Consider the following 19372-nt stretch of genomic DNA (forward strand, 5'->3'; position numbering starts at 1 on the left):
TATGGATTTGCTTCGTCCTATATGGGACTCTGTCCCAACTCACTTTAACACACACAAGCAGAACCTCACCAAAACTAGAGGATGAATTTTGGGCCAAGCAACTCAAAGACAACGATTATAATTTAGTATCAAACTCATCATTCACAGAAGTCAAACTTAAGACCTCTTGCTTGCAAATAGAAAAAAACACCACTAGACAACAATGTTAAAGTGACAACCTCGCCAAAACTTTGGAGATCAAAATTATAATTTGGCCAAAGAACTTCATAAACCTTGGTATTATCAACACCATTTAGAGCAATACCTTTGTTCTAATATTTTCTTATTAAAAGAAACCAGGTGATCAATCCGACTAACAAATCACATTACAATCTCAAAATCTGCAAATCAATCAACATTCGAGGAAAACATTGGACAAGAAGACTTGATTCTAAACCCATCTGTTCAATAAAAATGATCCGCTCAAAACAGTGCCAAAATCATAACTAAACTTTTTACATTAGAGTTTAAGCATCCCTAAAACGTTTCTGAATTGCAGAGCACCGCAGTATTATGCCAGCATCCAACTAATTAATCGACGGTCCAGCTTCTCTATGTTTTGTTGATGAAGTAGCCAACCAAGATGCCTAAAAGACCGAACAGCACCACAAACAATAATGAAAATCCGCCACCGCTGTTTTTGCTAATTTCTTTTCTCAACACATCCTGCTCAAGTGAAAAATTTTCTCTTATTGAAAAAAGGAAATAAACGAAAACAAACATGAAATATAACTTCCAATAAAGTGGAACAGAAGCATAAAAAACCCAACAATTTAAAATACAAACAAGAAAACTAATCATAAAAAGGACATTTTATTTCTCGAGGATTTTTGCTACGATGATCGACAGCTGATGAAGTTAAATGGGGATACATACTAGTAGAACCGTTTGCATAGGGACAATCAAAAGGATGAGGCTTAGATACACGTAAGAAACTAAGTAAGAATTAAACAATACCAGTTCGTGGCGTAGCTTCTGAGTTTGTTGCAAAGCAGCAGTCTTCTCTTCAGTTAACTTGGAAATCATAGGCCATGCCTGAGGAAAAGATATACATAACGAAAGAAACTTAAGCAAGGTAATCCGAAGGGATTATTTGTAATTCTGTATCCGGTGGTCAACATAGAGTAGACCAGTCTATTAGACAATCTCAAGGGATTCTTGCATGATGATGCAGATTGACAGAAGGGTAATTCAATTTGCACACAACTTTGCTCCAAACACCCATTCGATTTCAGAATAGCACTTTCCAGCTATAAAATTAATTTTTAAAACAAACTAATTGTAATTTACTTTTCTGTCCCTCTCTATCATCTAATAATTAGAAAAACTAGTATGCAAAGATAAGAAAATTAATATGAATGAGAAACTCTTAATCTAATCTGGATTTGTTGGTCAAAAAACAAATAGAAGCTCCCTTGAAGAATAGTGGTGAGGCGTGGACAAAACAGAAAACAAGGTCCTATAAACCTAAGCAAAATTATTACAAAACAGCTATGCTAATAAAAGCGAGCTGAAGAGATTGCTGCCCAACAATCCGCATGAATGAGGAAGAAGGGCTTGTTGTACTTTTATGCGCAAGTGGAAAAGAATTCTCACAAAGTACCAAATATCCATGGATGAAGCACGGCAAAAAAAAATCACCAAAACAAACGGAGATTGTAAAAGAGTTCGAACTCTCATACCCAAGACCAAACAAGTAGAGAAGCCAAAACAAACAGACAAGTCTCTCCTAAATTACTCTCTAACAACTCACAAATTGACTCTCACCAAATTGCCAAACGAATAAGCCATGATTTTGCCACACACTCATGACTCCAAATGATGACCTCCACCACCCCAACCAACCAAAAGAGAGAAAACTCTCTACACTAATAGTGACGGCACACAAAATAAACTAGTGCATAGGACTTAGGTTATAATGAGAATCCTAATCATAATTGGAAGTAAATCCAAATCCTAATCAAATAGGTATTTAACAAAATCTCTCCACCAAGCAAGGAATACAACCAAGAATTAAAATCCAAACCCAAATAGGACACAACTAACCTAAATAGGACACCAATAAATGGAACTCAAAAAACGTGAGACAAATCTGCCCGTACCCGACTGGGTCGGCTGCACCACCGACCAGTTGTTAGGTTTTGGCTCGTCAATTAATGTCCTTTTCTGTTTAGGATTGTTTTAGGGAAAAAAGGGTGCACCAATTCTTGTCCTAAAAGGGCTAGGAAAGAATCTTAGTTTCCTTATTCAATTTAGATTAGAAATCCTAGAAGTCTATTTGGAATTGGAAAGGAAGTCTAATTTCCTATTCCACTTAGAATAGGAATTATAATCTGTAAAGGACATGTAAACTGCACCCTATGCCTATAAATAGGGTGCGGCAAGTCTTAAATTGTGAGAGGAAAACTGTGACAGCCAAGACAAGAGAGAGAGATTAGTTCTAGGGGTTTGCAAAAGTTCTGTAATCTCTATTATTAATCAAAGGAGCGGTGATTTCTCTACCTAGAGAAATCACAACTGGATGTAGGCATAAGTTCTGCCGAACCAGTATAATTCTTATGTGTTTCTAAGTTTTTCTATATTTGCTAGTTTAGTCTATTGCCGTTGGTTACATCAAAGAACAAGGTCTAGTGTGGGCGTTTTTTCAACACCAGTCACCCGATGCTACAACACTTCAAACGTTTCTTTGCTTCTCCCAAGCGATCGTCCGATCAGTTGCCAATTTATATGCAACACAAATTTTGAACCATAAATCATAACAATCTCCACCTTGGAAAGAAATTAGCAAACTTCCAAATCATATACAAGCTAGGATAACAAATACAAATGCAAAGTGATCACCAATTTCTTTCAAAACTGATCTCCACAACTCAAAAAATCCAAGAGTCATCAAAACTTGAAATTTCCTCCAACACCTTCTCCAACAAATTCCATTATGGAAACCAACAAATAAGAGACAAAATTCAAACAAAGCTCGAACATACTTGTAACAAATACGGGCCAAAAGTGAGAACTAGCACTTCATGAAACTCTCGAACATCAAACTCCACCTTATGACAAAATCAGAGTGAACAAACATTGCCTGAAATACAACCAAAAGATATACAAACTCCCAAAATCATTCCTCCCGTCGAATTATTCAAATATCAAATTTGGCCGACGACACAAAAAGCTTCATCATGACTGGCAAGCAAAGCCCACGCCGAAACTTGAGTTGTGATAACACTTTTACTTTTATGCACAAGCAGAAGTGAATTCTAACAAAGTACCAAATAACAATGTTGTAGGCAAAAGTAAAAGAAACAAAAAATCTCAAGCAGAACGCGGGTGAAGCACGGCAAGGAAATTCACTAACAAATGGAGATTCCAAAGAGTGTTTGAACTCACAACCCAAATCCTACAAATTAAAAACCCTAAGTAGGACACAACTAGCCTAAATAGGACAACAAAAACAAAATGGAAATGCAAGACAAATTTGACTGTAACCGACCGGTTGGCTGCCACCACCGACCAGTCGCCCGATGCTAGAACTCTTCAAACGCTGTTTCTCTGCTTCTCCCGATCCGTCGATCACCACTTCCAAATTCATATCCATCACTCTAATTTTGAGTCGTAAATCACAATAGTGCTATATCCTGAAATTCTAAGAAAACTAAAACCCAAAAAGAAGCCCAAAGTCGAACTCTATCCCACAATCCTTCCACTTCCTCCATCCTAACATTTTTTATTGTTTCATGCACTGTCATTAAAGTGAAGTTTATGACAGCGGTTCCAATTAAACAAAAAGTGAACTTTACAGTAGAGAAAACTAAGCATGGCTCCCTCGCAAGAAAGTCAAGAAAATACTACCAGACTACCTATTAGTTTCTAAATATTGTTGAATGTTGCTACCACCACCGAAACCATATAAAATGAATCAAAACTTGGAAATCACAATCTTTAACGACTTTTACTAACCTCTATATACACTGTCATTCAATACATTCATGAATTTGGTATGTTAGGCATGTTTCAAAACAAACTTAACCACTATGATGCGACTCCAAAATACACACCATTGGTGAATATATTTTAGCAATGACATTCTAGTGTACATTCTTTCAACTGTCTACAATTGCACAATTTTAGCACCCCATTCATGCAAATTAAATTAAATGCAAGAGAATGAAACATAAGCAACTATAATTGAAATACAATAGTAAGGACATCTGACCTCTGACGACTTCTCTTTTGTTTCCTCAAGAGATCTTGATACCTAATTTTCCATGTAAAATGAAACTTAATGAGTATTCCCAGACATTCAATCAGTTTTCAAACCTCCTTGAAAGCTTGCAAAAGAGAATCTCTTACAGCATCAAACAAGGAAGAGTTTTGATTCCCATTATCAAGCACTGAAGCCTTCGGAGAGGAGCCCTCGTCAGATCCTTCAGGGACAGGTGATGGGGGGTTGGCAGGAAAGTAGATTACCCGCAATTTGAACTCTTCCACAATTTTACCATCCTCCTTGTTGAACTAAATACAAATTCACAAAATGATTAAAGCAAATAAAATAAAACCCAAAACAGAACCTCTATATAAAATGTGTTAGCAGGCATCATCCAACCATTTCAGGAGTTATGTCTTTCATAGTTGCACCTTCTGGTGCAACAACACTTTGAAGGAGAAATTTGTCCTTGCACTGCATGTCTGGCGGAGCCTCCTTTTGGGCTTGCATTGTAACTACAAAAGTCAAATTTAAATCAGGAAACCATTACGATAAAGAATTAATAGGTTTAATGATTTATATAAAAGTATCAATGCTTTCCCCAAAAAAACTAAAGGAACCTACCCAAGGAAAATAGAGAAAATTTGAGAAAAATAATTGAGCGTAATGTTAACAACTAAAACAATGAAAACAACAAAATGAATATAATTGAGAACAAGTACTCAGAGTTTAACTTGGAACCATGAAATAAAAGATTAAGATACAGAAAAGCTAAAGAACCAAATACTCTTAAAATCAATTGAATGTGTTCACCTGTAACATCACATGTTGTTCCGGGTAAGATAACACCAGCATTGGGCCGGACACAGTACTTTTTCGGATTGGTTGTTTTAACCTATTCAATCACAATATCCAAACACTAAGCATTTCAAGTCCATACCTCGTATGTTCAGACCAATCCAATACCATAATTTAAGGGGAACCGAAAAATTACCTTGAAGGCCACATAATTAGTTGTTTTGTTGGTCAATTGCAAGGAACATGAACTCTGTTTCTTCACTTCAACTTTTACACCACAAGAAAACAAACCCACAAAATAAAATTAACAAAATTGGACTATTTTCCAAATAAAAAAATCAATATTAACATCCCATTTGAATCAAATCGATCCCTAAACATACGAATTAAGCATCACTATGTTAAATCAAAGTCAGTTTCTAATTTTCTGGTAATCAAAAGATTAAAATCGTAATTATATGCACAATTAACCCATCCTTATAATTATTTTGCAGGATTTAATCTGTTTTCCCTCAATTTTCCTAGATTTTCTTGCTAACCACACAGGAAAGAAAAAAAAAACTGAAAGAAAAGAAAAGAAACTTACATGGGAATTTGAGCTCTAAAGGCTGAATGCTAAGAAGATCCCCAGTACTCATTGCCCGCGAATCTAATTAAGCACTAATTTCTTCTGGATATTTCAAACTAAAAACGAATTAAAAAATTAGGGGTTTGTGAAATTATATGATCCGAGCAAGGAGGAGGAAAGAGAGATGGGAAGAAGAAATAGCAGAAGAAAACAGTTTCCGTGATTCAAAAAATATGGAGAGAAACAGTTTCTGTGATAATTTTATGCCGTCGATCTGAAAGAGTGTATCTGAATCCAACGGTGGATAGGGTGCCTGTGACGTTCAACTGCTGACTTTAGGATTTAGAATTTTTAATTAAATTTCTGCTTTTCCGTTCCCTCCTTTCAGGCCTGATTCATAGGTTTTTATTTAGGGAACTTTAACGAAAAACACCTGGTACTGTTCATTTTAACGAAAAACCACATTTTTACACTAAAAAGTCAATCCTGGTACTATTCACTTTACCCTTTATTTTGTCCTTATCATTAAAACTCAAAGTTTTCAAACCATTTTCATTAGTTTTCCTTTTTATTTAATGTTGGTGAGAGATGGAATGGCAAATGTGCCCTTCTAAATTTAAGCTCTTATCATGTTTTTGATGTTTGCATTGCATGAATTTATTCTGAAGGGTGTTTTTGGCCTGAACGGTAGGTATTTAGTACTTAATACCAACTCCTTATTTCTGAAAGTAAATAAACAATATATGAAGTTAACTAATGACATGGTGCCCACGTGGACAATGACTGGGAGCCACGTAGTATTAAAAAAAAATTAATTTAAAAAAATTAAAAAAGTAAACCTTCTTCTTCGACTAACCCTTTCTATCTCCACCATACCTCTCCTAACCTCCACCCTACTCTTCCTCCTCCTTATCCAGCACCCCAACCCACCATGTCCTCACCCATCAAACCTAAATCCCGCAAGTTCCCATCGCCCTCAACGCCAAATTGGACCCAGGCACCAATTTCTGATCCAGTTGGAGTTTTTGCTCTGGACCTTGGACCAACGGACTCTCCACCGCCATGAAAACACGAAAGTTGAATGTGCGACGTGACTGGATTTTGTTTTGGCGTCGTGACAAGGATCTCCGGCGGCCGATCTTTGATACAAGGTGCATGTAGCGGCAGAGAGGGTTTTTTTTTTTTTTTTGAATTTTTAATTTCCACGTGGACCACTTAATGACACGTGGCTCCCAGTCATTGTCTACATGGGCGCCACATCATCAGTTAACAGGAGACTTATCAGCCAGACTAACGGATGTATGAGACTGTTCCAAAATTAACACTTTAGGTATGACTCTGAGACGAAAAAAATTTCATGTACCAAATGTTGAAAACCACGAATGTCATATCCCAACCCGGGCCCCCACCACATCCTAAGCTTGACTTTACCGTAGTACGATATTGTCCGCTTTTGGCCCCAGGGTTTTGTTTCTAGGAACTCACGCGTGTAGAACTTCCCAGTGGGTCACCCATCCTAGAAATGCTCTGGCCTCTTTCTCGCTTAACTTCAGAGTTCCGATGGAACCCGAAGCTAGTGAGTTTCCAAAATGTCTCGTGCTAGGTAGAGATGAAAATATACATATAAGACTTACAGGATCCACTCCCCTAGACGATGTAGGATGTCACAATCCACCCCCCCTTAAAGGCCCGATGTCCTCGTCGACACACTTTCGGCTAGGGATTGGCTCTGATACCAAATTGTCACATCCCGACCTGGGCCCCTCACAGTTTTATTTCTGGGAACTCACACGAGAACTTCCCAATGGATCACCCATCATGGAATTGCTCTCGCGCGTACTCGCTTAACTTTATAGTTCCGATGGAACCCGAAGTCAGTGAGCCCCCAAAATGCCTCGTGCTAGGTAGAGATGAGAATATACATATAAAGCTTACATGATCCACTCCCCTTGGCGATGTGAGATGTCACAACGAAACTTGAGGGTAGTAAATTGAGATTTACCCTAAAAAATAAAATAAAACAAGGACCAAAGTAAATAACACATTAGCTAAAAGGGTAACAGAGAGAGGAGTAGTTGGGATTGGTAAAGAAGGCTGGAAGGGAGGTTGTCACTAACCCCCACCCAAAAGTACGAGTCAGCGGCAAAGAGAGTTAGGGTTTTTCTTACTTTCGATGAGAGAGAACGGGATCTTCATTTCGAGGCTCTCTGCCTAAATTGGATTTAAGTATTTAACACCAACTCTATTCTGACAACAAAAATACCAACTCTACCATTTTATAATGAAAACGTCCTAAAAGAAAGAATAATACTTGCATTCTTTTTTAGGAGATGAGCTCATTCTCTCACTTGTAAATCACTTATTTTTTTACGTTCGAAATTTTACAATCGAAACCTCTCAAATTCTTAATATTCATTAAAAACTCATCTCTATAAAAAATCATTTGAATGAGACAGTCTAGAGATATGTTATTTGCAAATGACAAGGAAGATACTCTGTTTCTCAATGAAGGAATAAGCTCATCCTCCAAGAAAGAAATGTAAGTATTATCCATAAACAAAAACACTCACATTAATTAACTTCACACCTAAAAAGAGAAAAGTTACTATATTTTTGCATTAGTGTAAAATCAACTATTAAATTAATCAAATATAAAAAATGTCCAATCTTTTTTTTTTTTTGGGTGGCACAAGAGCTAGATTTGAGCTTTATGAACTTATACAAATATTAGTTAATTTAATTTATTAGGTTTTTATTCTAATTTTTTTTAGAGGGGCGAATTCTTTACTTGAAACGAAATTCAAGGATAAAAATGAATAGAATTTTAGTTTACAAGCGAAATTTAAACTAAAATGAAAGCTTACTAATCAAATTTAAAATTGACATGTGTTGAGAGGACAAAACCGTAATTCACTTGAGTACTATGCAATTTAGGACACGTCAATTTTAACTATCTTTTAACGGAATGTCTTTAGAAATTGACACTTCGTTCAATTCACTTGAGTACTATGCAATTTAGGACACGTCAATTTTAACTATCTTTTAACGGAATATCTTGCATTGGTTAACAGATGTAAACGCAGGGACCAATTTGGGCAAATTAAAAACATATGGACTAAATTGGTCGATAGAGTAAAATACAAGGACCATTTTGACATTTAAGCCATAATAATAAGAAAGAAGATTATTTTGTGACATGTGGCATGCACACGTATGCAAATTTACAAAAAGAATCTAACAGAGGGACCAATTCTTTACTTTGAACGAAATTCAAGGACTAAAATTAATAGAACTTTAGTTTACAAGCGAAATCTAAACTAAAATGAAAGTTTACTAATCAAATTTAAATTTTACTCTCATTTACTTAGTACTTTAAACAAAGTTTCGGTATTGAAATTCTACTACTATTATTTGAATCTGTTTCTTTTTTTCTTTTTTTCTTTTTTGTGTTGACCAATTGGGCCTATAGATAAATCATTCCAAAGGAAATCAATTCTAAACCATACCTGCCCCGAGCTTTACTTAGAGCCTTATAGGAAATCAATTGACTAATTTAAAAAAAGTACGTCATTAATTTACCAAAAAATTAGTTGAGGTGGTCAAATTAAACTAGGTTGTTAGTTCAGGGTCAAATGACAATTTACCCTTATTAATTACATGCACACATGATTTTGCACTTTCTCATTCCAACTGCAAGCATGTTTAACATCAGCCAAAATTCTATGAGGAATGCTAACCACCTTTCCCATTTGTCTTTTCTTATTAACTTTTCTCATTCATTGTGTGTCATGTGTCTTCCATTATTACTTGAAATTAAGTATTTAATTAGCTTAAAAATTAACAATTCTTTTTCCATTCATACCCCACATAAATCAAGTATTGTTGCAGTCCTATTAGATTAGGAATGTGATTGTGTAAATCCTAATATATCTAGGATATTCTTATGGGATTCTACCATATCTCTTAGACTAAATATTATCCTATTAGAGTTGTAATCTTATTAGGGTAAGGAATTAACTTTCCCTACTACTATAAAAAAAGGCACAATGGGGTGGAATAAAACACACCTCATAATTACACATCTCTCTCTTCTCTCTCTGACCTCTATAATTGTTTAGTGAATTATGTATACAATACGTTATCAGCACGCTCTTGATGCTACGCTAAAGAGAGTTTGATCTTCAATGAGGAGAGTATTACGTTTTAATCATTTTTTTTATGATTAATTTATTATTTTATTGAATTGATCTACATGCTATTGATTCAATTTAATTTTTTTGTGTTGAATGTGATACAACGCATTGGAGATGCAATTCCGGCTTTTCGAGAATGATTTCTACAAATTCAAAGGCTTTTGTTGTTTTTTGCTAATCAAGTACGCTTAAAATAAAGGAAGATATTTGAAACGACCATGAAACATGAAAACATTCCTCATGATGCATGAACCCCTACATTTATATTTACCTTCCAATATATATATTTTATATGTTTCATATATTTGTCAATATATATATATATAGATACATATTCATGCACTACGCAATTATAAATCTCAATGTGCAATTTGTGAGTCAAAGAATCGAAATAAAATAGAAGCATGATTATTTTTGGGTTCTGAAAACCCTAGAAATCAGAAAAAAAAAATCGCGCTAGAGTCGCGGCTTGCAGCCACGCTCGCGCCAAGCCACAGAGTTGAGCCGAGCTGGCTCTGTCCCAAAACCAGACAAACAAAACCACTCAGGTTCAAACGACGTCATTTTTGGCGCTTTGTGACCTGCAAAGTCGAGATTCACCATATTTTTTTTGTGGTAACCTTGAATTCGACCATTGTTTTGGTCGTCACAACTTTGAGGCAGATCATTTCTACGATTTCCCGGCATCCTATCGATGCTCAATAGATCCTAACACCCATCTTTACTGGTGTGCACACCTAGGCCTAGAGGAACCATCGCCTTCACCTCTCTCGGCTGAATCCAAGATGGAGATAACGGTCTAGAGTCATTGACTCAACCCCCCCCCCCCAATCGTGGAGCTACCATCATCGGCGTCCTGAAACTCAACGGACAATGAACATCTTTTGGCAACTCCTTGCCGAACAATCTTATGCCCATCATAATTTGGACACGTTTTCCCATTACCTCGACTCACTCTTTTTCTGGTCTAGGCTCAGCCCACTTAGGCTTCAACCTTTTTTTTCTTTTCTAGACCTACAACTAACTTGAAGCTGGGTTGCTTTTTCCCTAAAGCATACACCAGCTCACGCTGGCTAGACAATCAATAGCATGGGCTGCTTCTTTTCACTGACCAAGTCCAATTGGGGTTCCCTTCACTTTGGCCCGCAATCCAGCTTAGGTTGGGGTTGTGCAAAGCAAATTTGAGCCCAAATTTTTTTAGTCTACCTTATATTTAGCTTGTAGCCAACATGACTTATGTGCACGGGCCTGAATCTTTATAATATTTTGCTTCTATGATCGACCATGAATGGTCTCGATCTATTGAATTAATTAAAAGTGACTAGCAATCCATTAATCTGACAAGAAATCCAAAATTATTCGCCTGAAGCTCACTTTTGGACATTAACGATTCAATATTTTAATTCTTTTCTTTGAACAATTGACATCCTTTCGTAGTCCCGAAGCACTCACATTTGAGTTCCCAAAGCAACTCAAATCCACTACACTTAAATCAACATGTTGTATCCTGTGTTCTTGCATGAACCTCTCTTTTATGAACTAAATGTTCATAAACTAATTGAACCTGTAATTTCAAAATTAGTGCCTTTGAACCCGAAGTTTTCATGAAACAACACACCCATGAAAACCCCAATTTTTCATGTATTCCTAGAACCCGAATGTTCTGATTTTGATGTTTATGGATGATTCATTCTCATAGCACCAATCATAATCTTATTCCCTCCAAGTCAGTGGATTGTTAAACCGTCACAAGTTTGATTTTCTTGATTTGGACTTTTCTAATAGAAACCACTTTATGTGAGGTACAAGACATGAATCTCCACTTGATTATTAAGTAGCTGAGAAACCATTGTAGCCAACAATGGCATAGAAGAGCTGAATAAGCCTTCACCATGACCTTTATTCGATGACTTATGCCTGAAGCATTACCCATGGAAGTACTCTCGAATAGGGATTCCATGGCTCTTTGGCTCACTCCTATAGACCATTTAATCATGAAAGACATTATCTGAAGCACATCATGATTACGTCCATGAATGAGTATGATTATGAAGTTTATAAATCCGATCGAATTTTGACTGGAGAATACTTTTCTTGTCCTTCCTTGTTTCTAACTCGCTCCTGAAGCAACAATGTAGAAAGTAGCAGTTTACCAAATTCTCGGATATAATTACTACCACAAATGTGAGAAAACAGTATAGGCCTAGTTCGGCTAGAGTTTACTAAATGGCTTAACCCAGTTCGGTTAAAGCCTAGCAAACCTACTTTGGCAGGGATGCACCAAAGGGCATGCTCTGTTTCGGTAGAGATGCACTGAACGGTATTGCTCTGTTTCGGAAAATGCCTACCGAACAGATCCTTTTAGCTTCGGCTAGAGCCTACCAAACTCAAGTCTGGGTTTGTCTCTCTCACAATCTAATTTCAAGTTTGTTTTTACAACCTATGGTATAATTAAGGCCTGCCAAGGTGTGGCATCATGCCCGAAGCATGATCCTTGGCAGCTATGACCTAAAAACTTCAAGATTAAAGGATAATATTACTAAACTTCAACTCTGCAGAATCTACTTCCATCTCGATGGAATAGATCATTGGTTATGCACATGTTCATGCCTCTACCAATGTCGTTAAGGAGTACCATTCTCGCAGTCAATATGTGAAACTAATTTTGCACCACCGAACATCGTTGGAAGAACAGAATGTTGACATGGATGGTCTTATTGGCCGAATTTTCTCAGTAAACCATTTACTTTGTGAACATTTTTCCATGTTCTTGGATTCAAGTTTGGTGTTTTTTTTTTGTTATGGATAATCTTATTGATATTGTCCTCAAGTACGAGTTAATTGAATCATGTTTCTTATATACATGTGACTGAATTCAATTAAACATGTGATTAGGTACGAATGTGGGAAAGTTAGTTGTTTGGATGAATGCGATACTACGCACACTAACTTTATGCCTAAATCACATCTCTAATAACAGCTTCAGGTCTATCCAACATGATTAAGAGCATTGGCACACTCCTCGTTGTATGAATGGTACTAACTTAGAATTTAAGAGACCTTATATTCTCTCCGTTTTGGAAGAACGTCGTTGAGTATTAAGGATATTCGAGAGAACAATGATCAAAACTGAAACCTCTGAAGAAAATAAAGTGAAATATATTTGCACCACCTCCAAAAATAAGCCTGAAGCTTTGCTTTGGGGCTAATGGGTTGTCTCCTAACTGGGAACACACCTTATATGGCCGGCCTGAAGCCTAGTGATTGAGCAGTTTATTTGCCTTGGTACGACCATTTGGGACAATTAGGTCGAACAATGATGCCACGACACATCTCCTTACCCGAAGTAAGGATATTATGCTTACAAGCACACTTTGCTAAAACTCGCATGTTTGGGAAATTTGATTTTTAGATCATCCCTCACAAAGATACGAAATCACCTTTTTTCACAGTGGATTCAAGGGAACATATATAGACTAATCCAACCAAAATGCAGACCATATAAATATTTATGGTTTTAGTTGATCAATCGACAAACTGATCACATGTTTGTCTACACACATTGCTACTAAACCTCATGGCCAATTTTAAAGGGATCACCACCCTAATTATCCCATAAAGTCTAGAAGACTGGATAATGCCAGAGAGTTTATATCGATGGTTTTTTATAAGTATTGCATGTCTTTTGGGTTTATAATTGAACATCGAATTCCCATGTTCGCCCTAAATAGCCTCGCAGAGTGGTCATGAAGCACAATTTCAATGATCGCCCGAACTTTGGTGAATGCACCAATCTTTCAGTTTCTGTCTGGGGCTATACAATCTTGTACGCAGTTATGTTGGTCCGTCTTGAGGCCTATTGCCACCCAACCATCTCAACGTTACAGTTGGTTACTAGGTAAGAACCTGATGTTTTGTATTTACACATTTGGGTGTGCATTCCATGTGCATAGTTGGCCGCTGCAATGTACCAATATAGGTCCTCAAAAGAAGGATGTGAATCTTTGTCAATTACGATTCTCCTTCACATTAGCTCTTTTAGAGCCCTTGCATGCGATCTCTTTACCGCTCATTTGCCTGTTAACACTTAAATGAGATAGACTTCCCGCTGTTACAGGGAAATAAGAATGTCAATGTTCCTGTAAAACAGTGCAAATTTGCGTGGACATTGCCCACTATGTCTCATCTCGATCCCCCTACCGCACAAGTATGATAAGCAAGTGCAATGTATTTTAGTTTTCAGAATGTTGCTCTAGATGCATTCCTTTGATCTAGCTAAAATGATGAGATCATATACCAATTGCATACATGCCTACAAGGATAGACGTACTTAATGAACGTTAAGTCAACATGCCCAAAAGGTGTGTCGTCCCTGTTAGATGGTTCGATACACTAGCAGATAGCCAATTAATCTGTCTCGGCTTGAAGCACGATAGATGACTTAGTTCATAGGATTCACTTCCCTAAAAGAAGAAGGTCACGACACAACAATAAATCCATACTCGATTGATGTCTCAAATCATTTTCATCTCATAAGATTAATCTGGCTTACTCCCAAGACTTGAAGTTTTTGGTCTAGTATACTAGTTTTGATGAGATAATGGAATTGACATGAGTTTATCATCGATGATGTTTTCACTTATATGGTAGCTACCAACATAAATGAAAAGCGACGATATCGAACCGTGTTTTATTGATTAGTGACAATATAGAACTGATTGGACAACCAAAATTACAATCCAAGTTAAATTCCTTACCAAAGTATGTTTTGGACCTATCTTTCCTAAACTGCCCAAGGTAACCCTGTTGTGTTACAAGTGGGAAAGGAAGTGTAATGAGATAAACAAATCAGTGCAATATAATGCACGCCTTACGGTGCAAGGTTTCTTTCAAACGCCTTGTAATTGACTGCAACATTACGAATATGGTTAGTATTTCTCCATGGGGATATTGATACGGAGATTTACAAGTAAGTTTTCGAAGAATTACATGGACTGGTTCAAATAGTTCCAAACCACAAAACACCCTCTTAACTTGTTTGAGGTGTTCACTTACGGATTGAAGTAATCTGGCAGATGTGGTATACCCGTCTAAGTGATTATTTGATCAATTAGGGATATGAATGCCCTTGACAGTTAAACTATGAAGTCTTATTCCGAATTACTAGAGTTACAGTTTATGACAAATGACATGATTCTCACTAAGACTCTAGAAGAGTTTGAGAAACTGCCTTACACCTAAAAACAGAATTTGAGATGAAGGATCTTGGGAAAACTCGTTTATGCCTTGATCTAAAGTTCAAGTGTTGTTTTGATGGTACTTTATGTTGGAAATGTGCCCTAAAACCAATCATATGATGATACTTTACAGACATTTCACATGTTAAACTAATCTAGTTTAATATCAAGGGCAAAGATTATTGTTTGAGCCGTCTCATATAAATGTTATATGCTTAAACGATAAGTCTAAGGAATATGTGATTGGGAGAATGCGATCTAAAGAAATTAGATTCATGAGACCATTCTTTCGTAGACACATCCTAAATGTTCCTGATCATAGGATTGCCAATTGGGCATTGACAGTCCGTTAAGATCAGTACGTGTTGTGTCTTCTCTCAAGGAGAGTGACTAGTCTCGAGTCATTGGTGTGTGTGACATCAAGACAAGTACGTAGGTGCTCAATAGAGAATGAGTTCACTGAACACGATCAACAAAGAGTTCTCATATTCATGTCACATGAGAACTCATGGTTGGGATAATGCAAAGTAATCCTTTGACCTGAGGCATCATAGTTGTCTTGTGGTTAAGTCCTTGATCTTTGATTATGTCAAAAGTCACTCCAAAAGGAGGGTGTCCACGGCATAATTGGGGTTAAGCCACTTAGCTATGGAGGAAAGTGAATGCGCAACAAGGGATCTCTAACCTTCAAACTGTTTGAGGGAGAATACTCTATGATATGATTAAGAATCTCTGGCCAGAGTATGAATGAGATTTAGGAAAGTCGTTCCAAATCACATTCAAGGTAATCATATAAGCACACGAATTACATTGGATAGTAGACATGAATAAACTATCAAACCAAACAATGTGGTCAAGAGTATTGTATTAGAGAAAGACCGTATTGCATTTGTAATCCTAAACTGAATAGGTTCTCTACCTCTTCTGATTAGCTTGGGTAACCATGATATGCTGCTAGGTGTCACTCTTGGTTTGTGGAAGCCCTAAACGTGTATAAACACTAAAGGGAGAATTGAAAGTAAGTTTCAATTCACAATCGGTTTGAAAGAGTTTTAATCGCCCACTGCCTCGCTAAAAGGAACCTAATGGATCGTACACCGTGTAAGGTGGAGATTGAAGAAACAATGGAGATGAGTAAGAATAATTAAATGGTTTAATTATTTATGGCAAGGATTAATTAATATGTTAATTAATCAAACGAATAAGTTCGTTAAAGACCTCGGGATAGTTTTGGACCTTAAGGCCCAATGGGCTTCGAACGTCAAGCCCATTGACTTAAGTTGTATGACAATTTAATGAATAAAGATTCACAAAGGCCCAAAAGCCCAAATCCCTTATGTGGCCGGCCATGTGTGTTGAATTAGGGTTTTTGGTTCTTTAGGTCATTTAAAGAAGTGACTATATAAAGAACTTTATAGCCTAAAATTCAAAAAGGGTTTCTTTTAGGAAATTGGAGAGAACACAAAGCTCTCCTTTCTCTCTAAAGAGGCCGGCCCCCTTGGAGGGATTAGCTAGCAATCCTACTCCTCCAAGGTCACTCATTTCTTCTCCAATCTAACCTTGGTGTAGACATTTAGAGGTTCTCAATTTTGGGAACTTGGAGAACCATATTCTTCCATCCAAATACATGGATCTAAGAAGCAAGGAATGAAGGCCCTCTCTTTGGGTGATTAGCCTTTGCTTATGCAAAGAGGAATCTACAAAGGTATATAATTTCTCAACTCACTTTGTTTTGAGTTGAGTCTTGGTTCACCAATCTACTAGGCTTTGAATTTCAAGGTTAATGTTTTGTTTTTGAATGCATGCAAGCATGATTCCGCCTTTTAATTGTTAAATGCATGTTATAGATGTTATTCAAATGAACATGTTTTCACAAAATCATCCTTCACTTTAGTCTACCAATGTAGGTGTTACCTTTAAGTATACATATGATCTTCCATACAATATATGCAAATAAGACCCTCAAATAGGTTATGAAACCCGAAGTTCCATATCTGAGTTCAACTTTGCGCTTAGTTGTACTTGGATCATTGTATTAGACATGACATATTCTTCGCTGTTGATCTATTGGTAAAGATGTGGCACTGGGCCTACACACAACAACTAAATTGGTATTAAAAACATTTTTTCGCTACCCTAAAAGGTACTACAGATTTGGGCTAATCTCAACGCATCTCGAGCATATCCAACCCCCATGATCCTTGGAATGATGTTTGCCTTATCAGACCCGCACAAGGCACATCCCCGAATGGTTATGGTTTTATCAGGGGAGTATCCAGAAGTATATTCACCTGATCTTAATGTACTCTTTTTTCCTACGATTAGGAGCATTTTTCCTATTGGATTTTTGCTACTGACTAGGTTTTGATTAGGCACCTATCATGGGTTGATCATACCTTTGTGAGCTCTTCTACTTGCATCCAGAAGACATATAGTTTGACTTAATGCAACTTCTCACTTTTCTCCTTAGCCTATGGGTTTTCTCCCACCTTGGGTTTTACCATAGCGAGGTTTTGTGAGTTTTACCTTTTATGCATTCTTTCGTTGATCTGAGACTCGCATTCGTTCATTATGTCGATGACTTCATCAACTGTACTTACTTCATCGTTGAAGACCTGATGCACCATTTGTTTGAGTATTTAAACATTCAAGGGGGAGTTTTGTAGTCCTATTAGATTAGGAATGTGATTGTGTAAATCCTAACATATCTAGGATTATGGGATTCTACCATATCTCTTAGACTATATATTATCCTATTAGAGTTGTAATCCTATTTGGATAAGGAATTAACATTTCCTACTACTATAAATAAAGGCACAATGGGGCAGAATAGAATACACCTCACAATTACACATCTCTCTCTTCTCTTTATGTGCCGCACCTCTTCTCTCTCTGACCTCCATAATTATTTAGTAAATTATGCCTATAACAGCTATAACTCATTTTCTCTTCATTTTGTTTTTTTTTCCACTTCACCTATAAAAACAATTGTTAGACCCTTCTTCTTCCACTACTCAACCATCGTCCCCACAATTACCTATGATAGATGTATAGCCCAACAGTCCCTGTCACATCCCAGCCCGGGCTCTCACCACATCCAGAGCTTGACTCCACCGTAGCACGATATTGTTCGCTTTGGGCCCCGACCACACCTTCACGGTTTTGTTTCTGGGAACTCACACGAGAACTTCCCAGTGGGTCACCCATCCTGGGATAGCTCTCGCCTGAACTCGCTTAACTTTGGAGTTCCGATGGGACCAGAAGTCAGTGAGCTCTCAAAAGTCCTCGTGCTAGGTAGAGATGAGAATATACATATAAGGCTTACATGATCCACTCACTTGGGCGATGTGGGATGTTACAATAAAATGTAATACCCTGAAAATTTTAAATATATGAATTGAAATATTCAAAATTATGAAAATGTGAAAAGAATTGAGAATTTACATTAATTCACTTGAGTTTAGTCTTAAATTAAACTAGTTATGAAGCTTAGAATTTGGGAATTCATTATTTAAAATTCCTAGACTTTTCGAGCTTACAAATTATATTTTTGAATAGTGCTCAATCTCACGAACGTGTGGGCGCAAACCGTTGGTAAAACGGAATTATAACAAAGAAGTTATTAATGATAGAAGTTAAGGGTAAATGGTCATTTTGGCATTAATGAGAAGATTCCAGAAAATCTGGAATAAAAGGGAGTGCCACATGTGTGGCTGTGATTGAAAGGAAATGAGAGATAAGGGAGAGACTGGGACCAATGGAAGGGGGAAGAAAAGGGGGGAAAAACGGGTCTTTTGACCCATGAGACACAACCGACGGGATTCATAATCTCCCGGCCAATTTTCGGCGAGATAAAGGTCCCCCACCACCTGAAACTCATCTCTCATCATCCCTTCTACCCATTCCACCCCAAATTGGAGTGAAATTGGTCTTGGAATTGGGGAACCCACACCATGGGTGTCGCGGGAACCTTTGCTCGAATTCTAACAATTGTGAAAGGTTTCCCTCCAATTACCACCATTGCTAGACTTCCCTTAAGGCCTAGAACAAAGCCCAACCAATGGTAGGGGCGGCGGAGTACCGGAGTTGAAGATTCGAGGCCACCCATTTCTAGGGTTTCCTGTGGGTTCGAGGAAAATGGTTCTACTCTTTGAAATCTTCATTTCTGTAATTTTTGAGAATTTTTAGAAATCGTTGGATTTTCCGGCGAGTCAGGGCGGCCGACCGCCACCCACGGTGGCGGGTGTGGCGGCGCACGGCCAGGGAGTGGACATTGTGTTTTTATGTGAATTTCGTTATTTGAATCAGGATTTTGAGATCTAATTGTTGTGGT

At 37.3% G+C, this 19372-nt stretch overlaps 1 protein-coding gene across 1 annotated transcript; it reads right to left on the reverse strand.

Moving 5' to 3' along the window:
* Positions 1 to 291: 291 nt before the first annotated feature.
* LOC103409261 (vesicle-associated protein 1-3-like) lies at positions 292 to 5987 on the reverse strand. The gene is made up of 8 exons (XM_008348075.4): positions 5628 to 5987; positions 5238 to 5308; positions 5057 to 5138; positions 4643 to 4758; positions 4390 to 4551; positions 4253 to 4294; positions 997 to 1074; positions 292 to 705 (listed from the first exon to the last, which is right to left on the reverse strand). Exons 1-8 carry the CDS (start codon positions 5677 to 5679, stop codon positions 592 to 594), a joined length of 717 nt encoding a protein of 238 aa, XP_008346297.1. The 5' UTR covers positions 5680 to 5987; the 3' UTR covers positions 292 to 591.
* Positions 5988 to 19372: the final 13385 nt, after the last annotated feature.

This window comes from Malus domestica, chromosome 07, assembly GCF_042453785.1.
Source record: "Malus domestica chromosome 07, GDT2T_hap1".
Lineage (NCBI taxonomy): Eukaryota > Viridiplantae > Streptophyta > Magnoliopsida > Rosales > Rosaceae > Malus > Malus domestica.

What these genes read in the sequence shown, in the direction of transcription:
- LOC103409261 (XM_008348075.4), bottom strand. Translation starts at nt 5,679, where the DNA reads ATGAGTACTGGGGATCTTCTTAGCATTCAGCCTTTAGAGCTCAAATTC. An exon ending in TTTAGAGCTCAAATTCCCAT is followed by an intron (nt 5,309 to 5,627) that starts GTAAGTTTCTTT and finishes GTGGTGTAAAAG; the next exon opens with TTGAAGTGAAGAAACAGAGT. An exon ending in AACAACATGTGATGTTACAG is followed by an intron (nt 4,759 to 5,056) that starts GTGAACACATTC and finishes TGACTTTTGTAG; the next exon opens with TTACAATGCAAGCCCAAAAG.